General features: G+C 35.5%; 1 protein-coding gene across 6 annotated transcripts in view; it reads right to left on the bottom strand.

The window, feature by feature from the left end:
- The window catches only part of PTPRZ1 (protein tyrosine phosphatase receptor type Z1), a gene marked incomplete at both ends in the record, with an annotated part of 166958 nt that overhangs the window by 46694 nt on the left and 98845 nt on the right, over positions 1 to 21419 (bottom strand). For all 6 annotated transcript variants that reach the window (XM_079710934.1, XM_079710935.1, XM_079710936.1 and 3 more), the window contains 4 exons: positions 6223 to 6349; positions 7566 to 7750; positions 16761 to 16911; positions 17079 to 17236. In XM_079710934.1, the coding sequence (XP_079567060.1) occupies positions 6223 to 6349; positions 7566 to 7750; positions 16761 to 16911; positions 17079 to 17236 (621 nt within the window). The remainder of the gene's footprint in view (positions 1 to 6222; positions 6350 to 7565; positions 7751 to 16760; positions 16912 to 17078; positions 17237 to 21419) is intronic.

Here is a 21419-nt window from a genome sequence, read left to right as displayed (position 1 = left end):
GGGTCAACTGTTGGATGGAAAGAGGGAAAAGGGGAAAAAAAGACTGTTAGTTTGGAAAATACAGAATTGCCCAAAATAAAAATTTCGAATTTCAGTTTTCAAGACTACTGAATGTTACATAACACAACACATAAACGTACAGGAAACTGCACTCAAAACCTTCATCTCTATCCTCCGCTCCAACTCCCTTCCCTATTCTCACCCTAACTGTGATTGAAGCTAAGAAGGGAGAAGGGGACAGTGAGGCTGATATTACTGGGTGTAAAGAAACCCAAGTAATTTTTCATCAGCGTAGACTTACTTTCATTCTTAGCATGGCTGATAAAAGCATAGTTGGGAAAATGCCAGGGGCGAATTGACGGGTTTATTTTCTTATTCAACTACTTATTCCTCAAGGTCCACTTCTGACTGAAGATCAAGTAGGTCTTTTCATTCTTCAGATTTGGACTCATATGTATTTGTACACAGGGTACTGCACCAGATAAAAGGAAGAATGTTTTACAGCAGGTCCAGCCTGGATTGGCAGCAGGAAGGACTGACCGGGGGTTAGCCCCACACCTTCTTCCCAGGGATACTCAACTAATGCCATCTATGTGAGGAATATAATGACCAGGATCATTTAAGCCTGATTTTCCCAACTGGCTAGAATCAGCGTATTTCTAGTCCCTGGCTATCTCAATCCTAAAACAAGACCCGTCAGTAAATGTTAGGAAAGATAAGGAGCTGGTTCCCTCTCTCCAACAAGGAATGTAGCCCCACTGCCAAATTACTGAGGAGCTCGAGGACCATTTTTCCTCACTCTTCATCCAAGCTGCATCAGGAAGATGGGAGACAGGGCAACTGTGAGGGCTTGAGAATTATTACAAAGATGCCCTTCTTATGCTTATTATTTTAGAGAATCTCATTCCATCTCTGAAGTTTATGCTCTTCACTATCCTAAAGCTGCTTATATTCTATTTTTTATGCCTCTATAGATCCTCAAAGGAAATGCATAGTCTATAGAATTTTCAAAGGCATAACTGAACTAACATTAAATATTTACCAAATCTAGGCCTGTTTTACAATATAGACTTTCTTGAGTTTATTTTTATGATAAAATTTGTAGGTATTAAGAAATTTAAAACTATAAAATATCGTCATGTGCCTGAATTCTATTTAGACGAGAACTCAAGTAAAACATAGAAGTAAGCCCAGGCCCCATGAAGATTTAGATAAAATTAATACTCTTGACTATTTATTTTAAAGTTACTTACCCTGAATAATTTTCGATGCTATAAAAATGAAAATATTCATGGGAAACAATCATAGTCTTAAATCTTAACTCTCAATTATTATTTTTTTCTTGTTAAAAGAAGGAATTTGAAAACTTTCATTTGGATCATTAGTGTTTTCCTTTTTCTATTTTTGTCTCTGTGAAACCCTTTCCCACCCTGTTTTTCATGCTCTTTATTCTTTATATTTTTAAATTAAAGTGATTTCAATAGTCTTAAACTGTGTCTCTATAACCTCCAAGGAAACCAATATATGTGAATTTTAAAATGGGTTGCAACTAAACTGTGAGAGAGAAATTTAAAAAACCTTCAATATGATTTTCTAAAAACTACAGTTAGAGAAGTTCATGCATGTAAAAATCTCCCATTTCAGCATGTGAACAATACATAATTTTATTGAAAATGTTTTTATATGGAGTCACTCCTTTTCATGTACCTTTAAAATACTTTAACATTAATAAGGGCAAATCATAATCAAATCTTGTTAAGTGATATATATATAATACAGTAGATTTCTCTCTGTTAAGAGGCTACCGAAAAACATCTCAGTGAGAGTCCATTCTCTTCAACGTTCTTACAGAAGTGTTTTTAAAAACTGGTCTAACTTCACCTAACTTTATACTTTTAATGAGCAAAGATAATTCTCTTATTTATTGTCAGGATTGGGGTGGGGTGTATATAATTATTACATTGAGGACTGATTTTCTTTTCTTTCAGTACTCTCTGTGTGTATTGCATTTGATTAATTTTTATCGTTTGACCAAAGCATAACTTAACTGTATAGATTATGCTTCCTATTAAGTTAAAATACATAATTCTACTCAATCACATCCTCTAACGAGTATCAGGATCAGTGAGTTCTACTATAACTGGCTTTGCTGTTTACCGCAATAAGAAGTAAGAAGTTTCCTTTGGGCCCCTTCAGGCCCTAGGGGCAGAACCTATGGGTCCAAGCAGCCCTTTGATCCTTCTTTATTTCATGGCACACTCATGGGTGAATATGGCACCCAAGTATGGGTGCCTTCGTGTTGGCAGGTAAAAACCCACTTTGAAGGATCTTCATTTTGGTTTCCTACTAGACTCAGATCATTTGAATTGACTGAAATTCTGGGGTTGCCCAGGAACTCGTTAATAGCCCTGCTCAAAATAATCTAGAAGTGTTTTGCTGAGCCTCTTCAGAAAAATTCTGAAATAAAATAATTTTGAAAGGTTGTTTCTATCTCCCTGGAGAATCTGAGCCATACTCCTGGGTCTGAGAGCTCATAGCACTCAAGGTCTAGCGCTGCTGATTGGCACAAGGTCTCAGAATGGGTACACTTTGGCCTGCTGTTTTCTTTCAAATAATAACTAATGTTTCAGTGGCCACAGGTCTGACTCAGGCACTGACTCAGGCACATATATTAAACAGTTCAAAAATTATACTGGTTTACAGAATCTTCTCACTTCATCAAAACAGACTCCATGAAGGATACAAAAAGTCCAATAGTGAAGATTGTCAATATATTTTTTTGACTGAACACTTAAAATTCACATTTATGTGATAAAAGAACAAAACCTATTGGTTCGTTCTGGTTTTGTTTTGAGGCACATGCAATGTTAGATTTTCTAAAAGAGCATGTTAGTCACACATTAACATTCCATAACACAAAAAAGCAACACTGATGTAGGTTGGCAAGCAAGGCTTATTTAATTGTTTGAAGGTTTTAAGCCAAGTTTCACAGTGCAAAAGGGCAAAAGCAATGTAAACTGCAATCTCTTTAAAGTGTGATTTTTAAATATCATTATATAATAAATCCTGTAGTGTAGTATGGTACAGGCTGAATAAGGACAATATATAGTGATTTAACAAAGACAATTGTTATACAAATGAAAAGCACACAAAACAGGAAAATGTGTTGATCTAATACACCATGCATTTAAATTTAACACATATAATTATCAAGGCCCTAAAACATGTACTTAAGTAATATCCTCTATATCATAATTAGATCTACATTATAGAAATGAGCATAATTATTTTAGTTACAACCAAATAAAAAAGAAAAATTTCTAAAAAAGTTTTTAGAAAGAATATTCATTTTGCTTAACCTTAAAAAGTTTTCCTTGACAAATTTAAATTGTTGCTGAACATGAGTTTATGCATTTATCTTAAAATAGTGATTTATAATAAATTTAATGGACACTAATTTATGGTGATACTGTTGTTCACAACAACAAATGTAATTAAAATGCACAAGTGATAAATTAATCAAATTAGCCAAAGTTAAATGCACAATTTGGAAGATTGAGTTTTCCTTCACAGATATTGATTAGAATATTTAAAATCTGTGACTGAAGGAATGAGGGTAATTATAAGTTATCTCCTTCATTCCTTTTAAACAAAAGCAACAAACAGTGCAGTATTTAGGAAACAGCTTATCCAAAATAATAGAATAATTCAATAGGGTACTTTACAATGTTACTAAGGTAATGAAACAACATGATTAACAGGATGAAATGGTACTAATAAAAACCATGAACTAAGCAGCAAACTCAAAAGCCACTTACATCTATATTAGCCACATAAATCATAAAATTTACAAATCTTGTAGGTACTACCACACTAAACCACAGGATAGTACTGCTGTCAAGACTTTTACTGTGATATATTTAACACAGAAACAACCTTTAAGGTAATGTAATTTCAATAATGAACTGAAAATATATGGGCTGAAATGCCATTGTAGTCTTCACAATCAGAAAGAATGAGTTCTAAGAAAGAACTAATATTTTCTTTATAAAAATAGGAAGAGCCGAAACTTTGGGTAAATTGGTTTTTGACAAAGGACTTTTTGGTAGAAGTAACTAAGGAATAAACTAAGTTTTTAACCCTTGGCTTTTAAGAGTAATATCATAGTAAAATATCAAATCAAATACCATCTTTTACCAAAACATGTACAAAATGCTCTAAGGGACTGGGATATCCATGGAGATTAAATGATGTGTCCAAGCTAGCACCTCATTAGTTCAATGGTGTCCAGATCCTTTGAACAAATAGAAATTAAGTTATAATATGTATTAATTTGTACAAATGGTGTAAGTTCTACAAATGATACAAGTACGTTATACTTTGTGCCAGTATAGACTCAGTCTAAAAGGATCACTCAGAAATCACTTCTGTAGAAAATAGACATTTGATCTGTTTTTCCATATGCAATAAGCTTCTCTCTCAAAAATAAAAAGCAAAAAAATTCAGAAAGTCTAAACTTTTAGCATAGTGGCTAGAGTAAGAAAGTGTACAACATAAATAGCTAAAATTATTTTTTGTAAACTCCTGGGAAATTTTTTTATGTTCAGAAATTAGAGTGGTATAATCAAACCAAGATAGTAAAGTTAAGTGAATGTATTCAATATAATTCATATCCTAAAGTACACAATAGTATTAGAAGAGATTTTTATATACCACATTTAAACAATTCACATATGATATTGGCCAACATGGTCAATGGTGCACTGCTACTGATGCCATTTTGGGCGTGGATCAATATGGGGAACTTTGGTGAAGGATGACATTCAATGGAGGGGCATGATATGGTACAGAGAAACCATGGTCAGTTAATTTGATACTCACCTTTCAATAAGACTTAGAGCTCACATTCCATTTAAAAAAAAATCTGATTTTGAAAAATAATGCTAGATAAAAGCAATACGAAAGATGGTTATACCCAGGACATGAGGCAGATCATAAGAAATATTATTAAATAATGATTTTGCCATCATGAAAGTAGTAATATTCATTAGCCATCAATGCTCTAACTTGGGAAATATCTTGGCAAGTTTTGTAGCCTGTGGTTTGGAAGGATCCATAATCTAACATCTAATGTTCTCACATATATTCTTTAACTTAAAAGTTCAACTAATGAGAACAACTATGATGAGGTAATCAATGAATTAGCTTGTAATAGATTAAAGCCTTGCTATGGCATATAGACCACAAAGGCAAATCAACAGACATCAGTTTTCCTTCCATATGTAAAAGTAAAATATGCTACAATTAATATCACTTGTAACCATCGCCATTAAAAACTTGTGAAAATTTCAGTGAGTAGCCTCATGGTAGGGATGACCAAAGAATATTTACATTTATGTATGTATGTATGTTTGCATATATTTATGAACATGCATGTGCATGATGTGTATGTATATATATATGCATACACATATATGTACATATATAATTCCATTCTATCACTTTAAAAATGCTTATACTAACAAAAGGAAGGCTTTAATTTAGTTATGTAAATTTGTAAATTGTCAAATTATGATGGTCAGCACTTCATTCAATTATTGCATATGCCTTAAGATCAAAGATTTTCCTGTAATACTTAGAGAAGATACATGCAAATGAAATACAATTAGAAACAACTTTTTTGTTTGCTTTTATGGAATAATACTGGCAAATCTAAGAGGAAAGCTCCCCCTCCCCCACCAAATTATAAAAAGTGGATTAAAATATCTAAGGTAAACTTTTGAGATGCTTTGTATAGATATTTCAAAGTACCTCACACGATCCTTGAATCACGTATATACTTACTACAAAATGCTTTGGGGGCTGAAAGAGGAAATAAACACAAATGAAACCAACTCTTTATTTTCCAAAGTCAAAGACTTTATATTTACTTAGCTATTTTCATTTGGTGGCCAGTACAGACATTACCATAGGTTTTGCTGTTCTTATTTTACAAATAGAAAACTTCAATATTAAGAATAAATTTACTTATTGTGCTACACCATATCTGCTGAATGAAAAATGAGTTCCATGCTTTACAAAATTACCTGATGATCCAGACTAAAAAGGAAATCGTTTTGCCTTTTGGCCAAAAGAATATAAAGTCAGAGAGAAAGCACCAATGCATACAGAAATTAAACTAGCCTCGTTTATTTAGATAAGGCATATCAGGGGGTCACTTACCAGGGTCATCGGAAGGCATGTCCACAATCAGCTGGTCGCTGTATTTTCCATATAAGCCATTAGTACATATGGCTACTATTTGAAGAACATAACTCATATTGGGTAGTAAATTATTAAGAATAGCACCCTAAAAGAAAGGTGGTAGTAATTATACAAATGTATTATTCTCATAGGAGTACTAATATACTAGACATCGGTCCTTAGAAAAGATTTTCTCATTTGTCAATAGAAAAATTTATATTTTATTAACCTGAGAAAAAATTCTATGCAATGTTGTTGAGTTGAACTTGTGATATTTGTGAATTAGGGAGATACTGGAAAACTACACTTTTTTTTCTTTTTACAAATCAGATCTAGTATTAGAAAATTCCGTATTTTAAATATTTAAAATTTCTATGTAAATAGAATTATTATCTTCTTCACATCATTATGAAGTGAAAAATAGTGTATTCTCATAAATTCCACAACTTTCTCAATTCATAGTGTCTTTGTTCTAGACATCTAAATTAAAAAGTTGTTACAAATCTCATTATTTTGTTTATATGATATTCAACACCAGCTTTTGTTTAAATGCAGGTTCCTAGGGCTTGAGTGACACCCCAGTGAGTGTCTGTATTCAGAGTTCAATGTCTTGGACCTATACTGGGGGCTTTCTTGAGGGGTTTTCTCAGCTATACCCCAACACCTCCCTTCCAGGGCAAAGTTTAATACTGAGATGTTCAGGTCACAGAAGGAATGTGTACTTTATTTTCTTTAATTCTTGTGCATGGGTGGGGAGCAAGAGGACGTGGATCCTTTCCTAAGGATTACCTGCCTCATGTCCCCAAAGTTCTATCTCAATTGACTTCACATCTGTTGCTTGGAAATTTGATGCGAAGAAAAGGACTTTCAAGACCCCTACTCTATTCCCTACCCTATTTCCCTTGTGCTGATTCAGTATGATGGGGAAACAACATACAACGGCATCAGAGCACTGACATTCCAGGCCCAATTCTTTCCCCAACGGTGAGAGCATAAAGTATTTAACTGTTCTTTGAGTTCTTTTCTTTGTAAAGAGAGGCTGCACTAGATGATCTCTAGTTCTACGTCTTCCATAAGTGTCTACTCTACAACGTTGCTGTTGGCTAAGTTGTGGCCTCCATGTAATTCAAAACATTAGTAAGAACCTAGTGTCAACCACTGTAAGTTCTGACATAGTTAAATATAGCTTCTGTGTCCCCTTCACCCCACTAGAGAGCTTCATACAAAGTCTAAAGTCATGAAAGGCAACAATATACAATCATTTTAAGTTCTTACCCTAAAAATTAAACTACAATACACGAAACAATTGATTTTATAGTTACCAAGTCTTGATAGCCATCTGTCAAAAACTCATGCTTGGTTTGGTCTTCTCCCTCTAACTGCTGGTACAGAACTGCGAACTTCTCAATCATGGTATCATAAACTACTCGAGGTCTCTCCCATGTAACAAGAAGGCTGGTATAATTCTCTGGGTCAGCTTGAACATTTTCTGGTTCTGAACTACAAACTTCAGAGGAAAAAAAAGTACAGTTATTGATACAACTGTCACCCTCTAGGATTTCAACAAGTGAGACATATTTTATGAACATTTTTGTTGTATTTTAATAAAAGGTAAAAAGTTACACTTTCCCACTGTGGCACTTTTGTTCATGCCATTTCCTGTATCTGAGATACTTCTTCCTTCCTTCTGTGAATGAAAAATGTTGCCTGCCGTCCAGTAAACAAAGGATGTTGCAGCCGTCAAGCCATCACATTACAGCTGCCCCAACAGTGCACCCTGAGGAAACTCAGGATGACATTGTACAGGAAACTGACCCCAGACAGCTGAGGTGCATATCAAAGGAATGATTTCAGTGAGCCCAGACTCGTGCATCTTCCGATACACAGAAAAATGCTAAATTCCTTAACTTGAGATATCTGGTTTTCTTTAATTAACAGTAGGTAATCTTTTGATGTTCTGACTACCTGGTCTTTGTTGCAAAAACTCCTATATATCCTAGCTCTCCCTTTGCCTCTTCGGAGCAGTCCCTCAGAGTGATCTGAGAGTCCTGTCTCCTGGGCTTGAAGTGCTTAGAATGTCTGCCGAATAAAACATAACGCTCACCTTTTAGGTTGCGCATTTTTTTTCAGTCGACACCTCCTATCTCTATCTGTTGACGTCTGATCTTCAGGAAATGTCTTGATCAAGCGCAACCTTCTCTGTTATGCACGCTTTGATCTCTGCTGAAGTGATCTCTGTCATTTTCAATTGTCTGTTTTGTTTCACCACTATTATTTCATTGCATAATTGCCTGTTCTATTATATATATATTTTCCAAATGGGTCTTAACTCTTTTAGTAGATTATAAACATAAGAACCAGAGCTTCATATTTTTGTATTGCCCAGAACACTGCCATGAATATATCTGGTATTACTGATTCGTTTTCAAAAATAAAGGAACAAAGGATATCTTCAAGTTTATGGTGTCTTTATTACACTTGTTGGGTACCTGACAAATACGCTTAGCTCAGGATGAGGAGAATTTCAATGACAAAAGATGGTCTATTATCAGACGTTTTATTGTTTGAAAATCCTTAAAATAATTAAAAATTCCCTATCACAGAAAACCAGAGAAGAACAACTAAAACTATTATTTCAATATTTTTCAGACCTGCTGACAAAAATCCCACTTTGGCATCATAAATAGATTAAGCAATTAATTTCAGGGAATTAGAAGATTTGTTTGTCTCAGCTGAAAAAGTATACTGAAACTCATTCAGGGACTTCTTAAAATGAATTGAAGCCCATGCTGGGAATCATGCCAAAAATGTAGTCCCATCAGAAAGAAAACTCTGATACTTTCTGAAATACATTCATAATGTGATAATTTGGACTAACTGTGAGGATAAAAATTACAAAATTCATGATACTGTGCTAATAAAGCAAAGTAATGAATAGAATCTCTTCATAGGCCAGATAGATTTGCAAAAGAGAGGGAGAGAAAGGTCTCTAAGGCCAAAGATTATGCTTGCAGAGCATATTAGGCTCACACATTATGCTCACAGAATCCAGGCTTTGCTTTAAAGGGATACCAGAAGTTACAAACCACTAGACGAGACCACATAGTTTACTTAAGTGAACCAATCATCACTACTACCAAAACTATTTCCAGGACCCAAGGAAAACATGCAAGCAGCAGCATCAGAATATGACCAAAAAGCCTTTTTGTCTCTCTCAGTCTGTAGTTTTTCTCGTGAACATGGGAGGGCACCCAAAACTAACAACTGACCTTATATACTGAAACAAACTTTATTACAGTACTTAATAATAGATATTTTGGCATATGTATGCTATGCTAGCAATGGTATATGAATGATTCAGAGAAACATAAATATATATAAACATAAACATAAATATATATACACATATACTCTTTAAATCAATATATGAAGAACTTTGTATGAGTTAGAGACAGAAGTTTTCACTGTTAAAACTATATACTATTTTTTGTTTATCGAGGATGCAGGGTGGGGTGTTCCTTTGGGAATAAGAGGACAGTTCTTCCGTTATCAAAAACCACGAATTCAGAATAAGAAAATGTATTCTAATTCAGGTCTAGACTCCATCGTCGTTACTCTATCTAGTGACAATTCTATTAGCGTCCGCCAGATGGCAGAAGACCACCAAAGCATCTCAGAAGTAAGCTGCTAACAAACTATACAGGTGGAGGAACAGGACTGCCTCAGCCTAGATTCTGATGAATCCCAAGTCTGTTTTTAAAAGATGGAAAGTGATTCTGGACAATATCATTTGCAGATTTTGTTCAAAAATCACTCCCAGTTTGTATAGAGTGAGAATGATTTAAAGTGAACTATCTCTTCCTCAAAGATGAAATTATCTTAAAATGCATTCGAGTTTTATGCATGTACACAAAACATAAAACTCTGAGAAACTGAGAAAAACATAAAATTCTTAGCTGAAAAATACCCAAAGGACTACTTCCTAAATAGTGCAAGCAATTTTGGTCAGACGTCTATGTTTATCTTGCCTTAACAGTAGAAATCAGTGGGTACTTCAAATAGTAGAAATCAGTGGTTACTTCATCAGCATTAATATAAAGTAGGACTCTGAAAAGAAATTCACATTTCCTTGCCACCAGGTTTTCATTCCTTTGTTTTCTTCTTTACACTTCTGTAAAAGCTTATTAGTAATTTGTTTAAGAGTTTAAATTTACATTGTAATTAGAAATTTATTTTTAAAACACTCCTTTTGCTTATTGATAATCATAGCTTAGTAATATGTTATAAAGCTGCCACTGAATCTTATCTTTAGATGCTGAAATACAGAATTTTATGGAAAAAAAGATATATACTTTAGAATGTATTCAAGAGAAAGACCAGTACTTCCGTATATAGTCTATGACCTTGCCAAAGGGTTGCCCTTCTATAAGGTAGGATGGAATCTTTTAAATAACAATCTAGTTAATTTTATATACACTACTTGGTGTTCAGACATAAAGCTGCGTAATGACTATGGAACAAGTTATTAAGCTGCACTAAGTTTTCTAAGTTTTCATTATATTTTGTATTGAAAATAGTTTATCCTCTTAGAAGGACATACACTCCATAAAGCTCATTATCTGGATTGAAAATCAAGAAGTGTCTTCCAGATCAACATATATTCAGACACCAAATACAAGCTACCGATAAATGTAATAAAATAGTAACAAAAATATAATTTCCTTGATTATGGGGCGTTCAGAACTACAATATGTTGAGGTCCCATTTCCTTCCTTAGGAATGAATCACATGCCCTGGTTCCTTTCTACAGGCTACATGTGATCTGGATCACAGTTACTGATCCTTTAAGGAACACTGGCCAAGAAGGAGAATCGGGTTTCTGCAAGCTTGTGGCTATGAGCCAGGCTGTGACAAATCTGGAGTCCACGTCGAGACACATCGAATACAAGTAAGCGTTTTGGTCCACATGCAAGGGGTCCTCACATATAAAGAATGAGAAAGTGGTCTCCATTTTAAGGGAGTGGTAAGTGTTCTTACTTAAAAACTTATGTTTAACATTCGTTTCTCATCTACTTGGTTCCAGGTACTCTTGGACATACAAATAAAGACGGTGCCATCCCTGCCTACAGGAACCTCATTCCTCTAATCCTTAAATTTAGTAAGGTATTAGATGTCATGGGTGCTTTTAGTTTCCAAATCCTAGACTCCATTTACAGAGGAATGCAAAATAAATTTTTAAAAATTCTGCCATTTAGACCAAATTAGGTTGTGCTTTTCAAAAGTACACGTTTTTCTCACTAAAAGTTGTAAAAGCTTCACAAACTTAGCTCACACGAAGTCCTTTACCTTCTCATCACTTAAATGAATGGATATGGAGAGTGAATACCTCCTACATAGGAATGCGTATGCCTTGCAGAGCCAGTTGCAAAAGATTAATAGGCAAAGCGCTGAGTGTCATGAGGAAAAAGGAAAAAAAGTGGGAAAAGAAAAGGAAATAAATGGAGGAAAAGCACAACGGAGGAGAACATGACACCTCTTTCCCTATGACATGTCTCGTGATTAGCTAATCACGAAAGTAAGTGCCGATGGTCGAGGGGAGGAGATAGGAGTTTCCTTCTGCCTTTGCTGTTCTATGTGCCCACCCTGGGAGAAGGGGCACATGCCCTAAGGGAGAAGGCCCAGCCTTACCTCCACGGATTATGAGTAAAAATGTAGATGGAAGTGAAAAGACAGCGTGGTGATTCTTGGGGAGTGGCAGAGAAAATGTCACTAGGTTTTTACCCAGTATTTCCCATTGTTTGAGGTTTGGTACAGTTTAACACAGCCCATGGCAAAAGTACTTCCGTGAATGCACACTGATAAATCCACCACATCCTTGCTTGAGGTTTATGAGCCTCATTTTAAAAAGTATTGAGACAGGGGCTTCCCTGGTGGCGCAGTGGTTGAGAGTCCGCCTGCCGATGCAGGGGACACGGGTTCGTGCCCCGGTCCGGGAGGATCCCACATGCCGCGGAGCGGCTGGGCCCGTGAGCCATGGCCACCGAGCCTGCGCGTCCGGAGCCTGTGCTCCGCAATGAGAGAGGTCACAACAGTGAGAGGCCTGCGTACCGCAAAAAAAAAAAAAAAAAAAGTATTGAGACAGGTAATCTGATGACTGAAATTACCATGGTAATTACCACATGGTATGTGAGGAACTTGAAGACTGACAGACTCAGAAGACAATCAATATTAAGGTTGTGATTTCCCCTCACGGAGTAGCAGATCTTAATAAAACGAATGTAAAGATCGCCACAAATGTTAAAAATAACTAGAAATGACCTATCACTGCTGTGCACTTCTCAATGATTATATGCCATTCCCTTTAGATAAATAACCAAAAGAAATTTTTCGAATTCTACCTAATTAAGTCAATCTTCTCTAGGAACACATAGTAACTTCATCAACAGTTCAATTTGTAACATATAATCTTCCAAGAAGTAAATAATCTCCATGTCACTTTTCTGCAGATAGTTAGAGCGCAGAGTTAATGTATATGTGACCTTAATGAATGCTATTTACAACTACTGACCTTCAAGAAGGTAGGTCTACTGATGTATAATGCATCATGACATTTTTCAGGAAATTACAGAAAATTTCTCATAGATCAAATACAACATTAAGCTATGAAGACACTCTTTTCATGCTACCCTGCCTTGAAAAGCATTTTATATTTTATGTTTTTTTTAAGAAAAGTTTGCATTAAATAATATTTCAATGCTAGCAAATGAGATTTAAAGTGCATTTATAATTCTACTTAACAAACAAAAGCCCTAAACATGGAAAACTTGAACAGCACGCCATACTTGTGAGAGCTTTCCCCATTCTATATATACAAATATATAAATGCATACACACACATATATACATGAGTGTATACATACACACAAACACATACACTACAGTAATAGGAGCTATGGGCCTGGAGCATATTATGTTCAAGGGAATCGACTGCTTTGCAAACTTTAGTTTATTTAAACCTCACAACAACCCTACAAGGTGGCCATTTTGAACTCACATTTTATAGGTGAAGAAACTGAACTCAGAGAAATTAAATAACTTGACAATTTTTATATAATGAATAACTATTTGCACCGTGGTTTGAAACCAGAAGTCGACTGGTCTTTAAAAGACCCAACTCTTTCCTACTGTGCTTCAGGAGGCCCCTGCTTCTAGGTGGAGAGCCTTGCTAGTGGAATAAGAGGGCAGCAGGGAGGCATCTGTTGCCTGGAAGGCAGGGGACAAACCTGGACTTCACCTCCTCTACACGCATGTTATGTTTGTATGGTTACTGACACATATTTCTCATTAACTAAGAGACAGCTTTTCCTAACTCCTTCAAGATCAGATGGTTCCATTAAATTTTGTGATTCTTAGAAGAGCCACTGCCCATCCCATGAAGCCAAAAATAAATACCTTTTAATAAATGGCAACGCTATGTAAAAATGCAAAAATAGAGGACTAAAGTTCTGGTAAAATATGGATTCATTCACAAACACTGAGTGCATTTTCCTGTGAATGCAAAAATGAATAAGGCTTGATTTCTACCGTCAAAAAGTCTGCATGGATATGCAGACCTCTCATGGTTTTTGCAATTACTTATAATGTATTGATATTTTGCAAAATATGTCTTTCTACAGTGCATTTACCAAGAGCAGAATTCTAACAATTTTCATGCCACCTCTCACTTTTCTCTTGGTCAAAATGAGGATGTTCGATATTTATAATAGCAAAATATATAAATATAATCTGAATGTCCCAAACTGAGAAACTGATTTAATAAGGTGCTATGACTATACAACGGAATAGTACATAAAATTAAGAATGGGATTAATGATATATTTACATCATTAAGTAAAGCAAAATCAATAAACAGATAAGTGTGGTACAGCCTGATATTTTGTGAGATATAATAATATAGTTTTAATTTAAGAGATAGACCTAGAAGGATATTCCTCAAAATCCTCATAGCAGTTATCTCTGGGTAATGACAGTATAAGGCATTTTTATTTTCTTCTGTGTGCTTATCTATATTTTCTCCTTTTTTACAATGCTCATGTAATAAAAACATTTTCAGACTAAATTTAATAAAGATTAAATCCTGAAAATAAATGCAATCCTCAATTCTTATTTTCAAATTCAGTTCGAGAAAGTAGAAGGGTGATAGTGTATCCATTAAGGGAAAAAAAATCACAGGAATATGCACATGGAAAATACGTGCTTGGTGAATGCAAATACTCATAATGGAAAATGCAAGAATTCAATTGTCCTAGTTTTTGAAAAGAGCCAATACTATTTTAAAAAAAGTTTCATGTCATTAAAATCATCAGTTTTTATTATAAAATTATGTAAGCATAAATTATGTTCCCTTATAAAGCATAGTGGAGAGAGCTTTGAACGTCTGTAGAATTAGGAAGACCTGGGTTCAAATACTGACTCCAGCCTTTTACAGTTCCATGAACTTGGGTGAGCCACTTAATATCAGCTTCCCAAACTATAAAATGAGGAAAATACGGCCAATGCTTGGTTGAACACATTGGTCTATTACTGTTTTTGTTATTATTATTTTTAGCCTTCATCACTTAACTGTGAAAAACAACAATGATCTACATTAAAACGGAACTACATAAGGGTTTACACATTAAATGATGCAAGAGGCACCCATCGAGTATAGCCTGCCATATTTTTATTATATAAGCAAATGGATTTTTTCAGTCATTTGGTGACTATTTGATGAATGAGAGCTTTACTTTAGCCCAGCAAAGGAGGTAAAGTGATAAAAGACTTAGTTACTTCCTTCTTGGAGCTCAGACGGTGGTGGGGGACAGATAAGTAAACAGACAATATCCTACAATGGCAACTGCTAGGAAGTGTGGCTGCCCAGTGTATAGGAGCTCCTGGGCACATTGCACACCTCCAGCCAAGCATCATTCATCTTGCACCCTATGGGCATGGCACCTTCACGAGGGCACAGTCCTGTGCCCCCGGGCCAGAGAGGCTTGGTAGGGGTGGAGGTAAAGTCAGAGATGGCTCCCCAGTGGAGGCAATGGTCTACCTGAGTCTTGAAGAACAAGGAGACCAGCAGGGAAGAACATGCAACCTGGGAGAGTGTGGTCTGCCCTCTCCAGGGCCCTCATAGAGGTTGGGATGAGGGAAGGAAGCTGGCCAAGGAGGAGTAAGCACTAAGGCCAGTAAGTGCTGAATAGGACCTACCATGTAATGAAAAACTGTTTGGATTTCATTCTAAAAGCAATGGGAGCCACTGAAGGGTTTTAATAAAATATAACTAATAAAAGTACATGACCAAAAAATCATATTTATTTACTTTGTGATTTGGTCATTTGCATTTCGGAAAAGGAGATGGGTAAATCTGTTTCTTTTTTCTAATCAACTGTATTATTTACCAGACAGGAAGTTTCAGCATTTACTATTTTTGGTAGAAATATAATTAAATGTCCTCACTTTGGGGCAATTTAATTAGAAACAATGTCACATTAAGTGCAGCTATTCATCACTGGTGTCTTGTGCTCTGTTTTTGTTGTTAAAGGATAAACAATTCCCACAAATATCACATTGAAACAATAAAAACATGCTGTTTTAATGCCCAACCTTCAAAAGCAGGCAATTATTGATTTAAAATTATACATGGCCAAAACTTCATTGCAGGACAGGGATCAAAGAAGACCATGTCCTTGGAAAGGTTTTCAGTGCCCAAAGCAAAGGCCACTTCAACTCTTTCTTTCATGAACCAGTGCACCCTCAGTGTGAACTGAAAAGAACAAGTCAGTAGATGCAACTGATTGTGTCGTCTGGACACTTTCAAAGGCTTCTGACTGCTGTGTCAGCTTCAAAAGACTCCAGAGACTTTCCCTCCTCTCCATCGCCTGGACTTGACAAGGACAGACTTCTTTTCTTTCAAAGAAAGAAACTGGGGGAAAGACTCACTTTTTATTCATTAATAATTCAGTGCCTTTGGTTTCAACCCTTACTAGGTACTAGGCTTCTCTGGGAGCTGCCAACACAAGGATGAGTACTTATTTAAAACCCAAATCACACATCAAGACTCAGGTCAAATGTGGCTCTCCCACGGAGATTCCCTAGTCATCCCAACCAGAAGTGATCTCCCCAAGCTCTGAACACCTCACCCTTTATCCATCCCTCTCTTATAGCTGTTAGCTCAGGCAGATGACACAAAGAATGTGGAGGTGTGTATGTGACTTTGCCACCTATTACTATGTATTTTAGAAAAATTACTTTCCTTACTGAATCTGTGTCTCTTGTCTGCAAAATGGGGCTATTCATGTTGGAAAGACAGATATTTTTAATTGTCATTTTATAAAAATGGCAACTGAGATTCAGAGAAGTTAAAGTGCTTACCTAAAGCTACAAGGCTATAATCAAAATATTTCCAAAAATCAAAGCCTTGTATATTTTCCACTATACCACAATTACCTCCTACAAAATTATATTTCAATACACACCTGCTTCATGAATCTCTTCCTTTCCAGTATATGAGGAAAACACCTGCCTGGAGAACTTGTACTGTTGTTCTCGAAAATTATTTTGTAAGTAGTCCATCAGCATGACATAACCAGACTGTTGCATTGTAAGAACTTCACAAAAAACAGCCAGCTGGAAAGAAGATAATTTAACATATAATAACACATAATTTAACTGTGTATCTGCTTCAAAGGCATATCGGCAAATGCTTTAAAACAGATATTCTATAGTAAAGCTTAGAAAACAATTCTTTCAAAATTGCTTCAAATTACTTCATTTGTTTGAATTTCCAAGATTACCTGGCTTTCAGAGATGCTAACTGTATCTTTAAAAACAACCCAGTCAACGGTGTCTGTGCAGGGAGGAGATGTCAGGGAGCCATTGTAAGTGTAATACTTGTCGGTTGAGTTTGGCAGAAGGTTCAGCAATGTGAACGGATCCAACACAGCTTGTTTCCCTACAAAGGAATCACACACATCTCAGCTGAAATCCCAACAGGGGAACTTAGCTGCTCAAAGCTCCTATGAAACAAAGACATATGCTTTGGTATGTATTTAATCAGAACTGAAATTTTAAGAACATTTTAGATTTATTTCAAAAATGGCGATAAAACTGGCATACTCTAAATTTTCTTGCATATATCCCTACATAGTGCTAGATGCTTTATCATTACATGGGCAAGATGCTGGAGAGATTATTTTTACATATGAAAGATATTCAGAAATCATACGGCCATCTGAATAGATACAGTAAAACCATTTGATAGGATTTAATACCAATTTGTGAAAAAGAAAAACAAAACCTTATTCTGATGAAGATTATCTTCAAAAGTCATAATAAACATCATATTTAAAAATGACTTATTGAAAGTTTTTCCCTTAGTGATAAAGAATGAGACAAGGAATCCTTCTACAATACCACCACTTTTATCTAACATTGAACTGGAGGACTGGGACCATTTATTTACTTTATTTATTTACCATAAGGTAAGAAAAAGAAAAAAAGAGTCATGAAGATTGGGCAGGAAAAAATGATGTCATCATAATTTTCAAGTAACTCAGTTGAGCATGTGAGATATTGAAAATAATTTACAGACTATTAGAACTAATAAGTGTGTTTAGCAAAGTCACTGCATGCAACACCAATATATAAAACTTAATTGTACTTCTATTAACTGGTAACAAACAATAGAAAATGAAATTTCAAACAATATAACATGATAGCAACAAATATCAAATACAAGTAAATCTAACAAGTGATGTGTAAAACATCTACACTGAAGATTTAAAAACTTTGAGAGAATTAGATAAAACCTTAAAATGGTGGGAAATATCATGTTAATGGGAAGATTCAGTATTGTGAAGATGTTAATTTTCCCCAAGTTGTTTTATGGAGTCAATGACATCTTAATCAAAATTCCAGATGGGTTGGTGTTGGGGTGTGTGGTGTTGGTGTTGTGTGTGTATTAATTGACATTCTGTTTTTAAAATTTAAATGTAACCACAAAAAAAGTTAAGACAATCTTGAGCAATAACAAAGGTAGGGATACCAAGTAGGAAGACCTACTATATAAGGCCATAGAAATCACGATAGTGAGATATTTATGCAAAGATGGAGAACTATGGAAGAAAATAAAGAGTCCAGACACACACATATATGGTTTATGACAGAAAAATTACTATGTAATGAATGATTAACCTTTTCAATACGTACTGCTGTGTCAACTGGATATCCTTATAGAAAAACATGAATCTTTATTCCCTACTTCACACCATAAGTGCAAATCAGTTCTAAATAGAGTGTGGATCTAGATGTGAACAGACTAATAAGGCTTTTAGAGGAAAACATAGAAAATTATCTCCATAACGTTAGGGTACGTTGAGATTCCTTAAATAGCATGCAAAAAGTGTTATTCACAAAGGGAAAAGTGATGTACATGATACTCAAGATCTATTTATCAATAGTCACCATGAAGAGAGTAAAAAGGCAGGACAAAGAGTAGAAAATATATTTCAGATTTTATACATATAATAAAAATACTGATTTATTCCTGCTATATTTACAAAGATATATAACTTGTATCGAGAACAGAGAATTCCTGCAAAAAATTGGTAGACCTTTCCTAAGTGTTCCATCTATCTTAGGACCTTGAAACAACCCAGCTAAATCCGTCTCCTTGAAGAGTACCATTTTTCATCTTGCATCTTTCCAACAGCACTTACCAATGGCACTGCCTTGGCCATTTTGCTCTTTGTGTACCAGTCCTCACTCACATGGGCAGCAATCTGCTTACCAGTGAGATCTGTGTTTAACTTATTTTAACTTATCTGTGTTTAACTACCCAGTCCAGTACATGTCCTCTGCTCTGTCTTGTAGATTTAGGTCATTAAGAAATAGTCCCTGACGCCAATTTAATCTAGCCTAAGTGAGATGGTACAGTACAGAGTAGCAGTATATGAATTATCTGGGGAGCATTAAAAAAAAAATCAATGTCCCAGACCCCACCCTAGGCTGTTTTAATTTAAATCTCTAGTAGTGGGGCCTGAGCATCTATATTTATTTTTAGGCTATAATTTTAGGTGCGTCTACATTTTAAAAAAAACCATCCCCAGGTGATTCAAACATGCAGCCAGAGTTGAAAACCTTGAGTAAAGCTTTTGCAAGACTTTTGTCTTCTTGAACCCCAAATTCCTCATTACAAAATGAAATAACTGGACCGGATGATTTTTTTTTTAACATCTTTACTGGAGTATAATTGCTTTACAATGTTGTGTTAGTTTCTGCTGTATAACAAAGTGCATCAGCTATACATATACATATATCCCCATATCCCCTCCCTCTTGCATCTCCCTCCCACCCTCCCTATCCCACCCCTCTAGGTGGTCACAAAGCACTGAGCTGATCTCCCTGTGCTATGCGGCTGCTTCCCACTAGCTATCTATTTTACATTTTGGACCAGATGATCTTAATAGTGTATTACAGCTCTAAATGAAATGAAGATTAGACATATCCAGAAAGCCTCAAGGAAAAAAATTATTTCCATTTAAAAGTTAGTTATTGAATGTTACTTTTTTCTGCAATACAGAAACTTCTTCAGGGAGAAAGAAGCCTGCTAATAAAGTTATAGATAACTGCTTCCAGTCTGCATTTAAGACTAAATCTTAGAAGTAAAAACCTATTGACAGAATTGATAGTGTCACGTAGATACAACCTAAATCGTTTTAATCCATTAGAAAATTCAAGTTACATTAGGCTTAATGGGTTAATTAGTAACTTCTAAAAGTATGTCTTCCTCTCCTCCAATGTCAAGACAAGATTATTTAGAATTCAGACTCAGATTCAAGTTCTCAGAAACTAAGGAAACTATTTTGAATACGTGAATATTTTTCCATTTTCAGATTTATGTTTTTGATACCTAGAAAATTTGTGATTAAATAACCTATTTTTTAATCATCAATGGACTACAATTCTTCCTTTTTCTGATGAGAAAACTTATCTTACAAATGTTCTGTGGAAATGTGGACGTAGAGAATACTAATTTAGTAAGGAGCCAGAAATTGACTCACTGCTAAATTAGGTGGGAAATTAAACGACACCAGGAGACCTAGAAGCCAGAAAAGGAAAAACAGAAGATTTGAATAGGGATGGTGAAATAGATAATTGTCGTGAAATTGGAGAAGAAATTAAAGGGGAAATAATTAAGAGCAAGGGAAAGAATCAGAAGAAAGTTTTCAATTCCTCCTTCCCTCATCTCAGTATAGAATCCATTCTTCCTTCCTCTGCACTTCAATACCACTTATCTAGTCTCTGTTATGGACACGTTAACTATTTCGTACCTTATTTTTTTTGTTATGTATATACATGTCCTAAGTTTCTTTCTGATATCACAAGACTTGACAATTACAGTGGTATTTTCCAATTGCACCATCATCTTATGAGAAAACTGGACCAAGGTGGGGTTTTTTTGAGGCTTGCAAAAACATGCACCTCATCTGAATAACCTCACTATTACTAACACAAGAGAGAATCACACCTGAGCCAACACTGCTCTATTTGTGATCAGTCATTCACTCAGTGATCCTCTTCCTTTGAACATGAATTAATGGTCAACAAACCAATCAGATCCTCCTTCGTGGGAGGCTGATAGTAGGAGGTGGAAAGATGAGGAGGGTGAGAGACAAGGAGATAAAGACAAAGACCATGGTCAGGCCCAATGCAAGGAAAGAACCATTAAATACTTAAAACCAACTCTTATGACTTAGGACAATGAGACTTTGGATGGGGCCACATCAACACTGCCTGTGAGAATTTTTCAATATACAAATTCCTGGCCTGCATTTGTGATGAGGAAAGCACCACAAATCATTCTGATGAGAACTCCCATTTGAGAATCACTGATGATTTCCCTGGGGTGTGTCTCCTTCTTGCAACTTGAAGGATTTCGACTATCAGTTTTTCCTTTTGTGGGCTCTGCTTGGGGAATATGAATGCATTATCTCTGATTGCTGCAACCGCACCCTCTCTCACCACTCCACGTGAGAGCAATGTCTAACACAGAGTAGGTGTGATGGAAGGAAGGAAAAGGCAAAAGGGAAGAAAGAGGAAAGGAAAGAGAAATGGGCTTGTCTCTTAGGGAGGAA

The sequence above is a fragment of the Hyperoodon ampullatus genome (assembly GCF_949752795.1).
Source record: "Hyperoodon ampullatus genome assembly, chromosome: 9".
NCBI lineage: Eukaryota > Metazoa > Chordata > Mammalia > Artiodactyla > Ziphiidae > Hyperoodon > Hyperoodon ampullatus.
The sequence above is the reverse complement of the archived record's forward strand: the minus strand, read 5'-3'. Positions and strand labels throughout refer to the sequence as shown.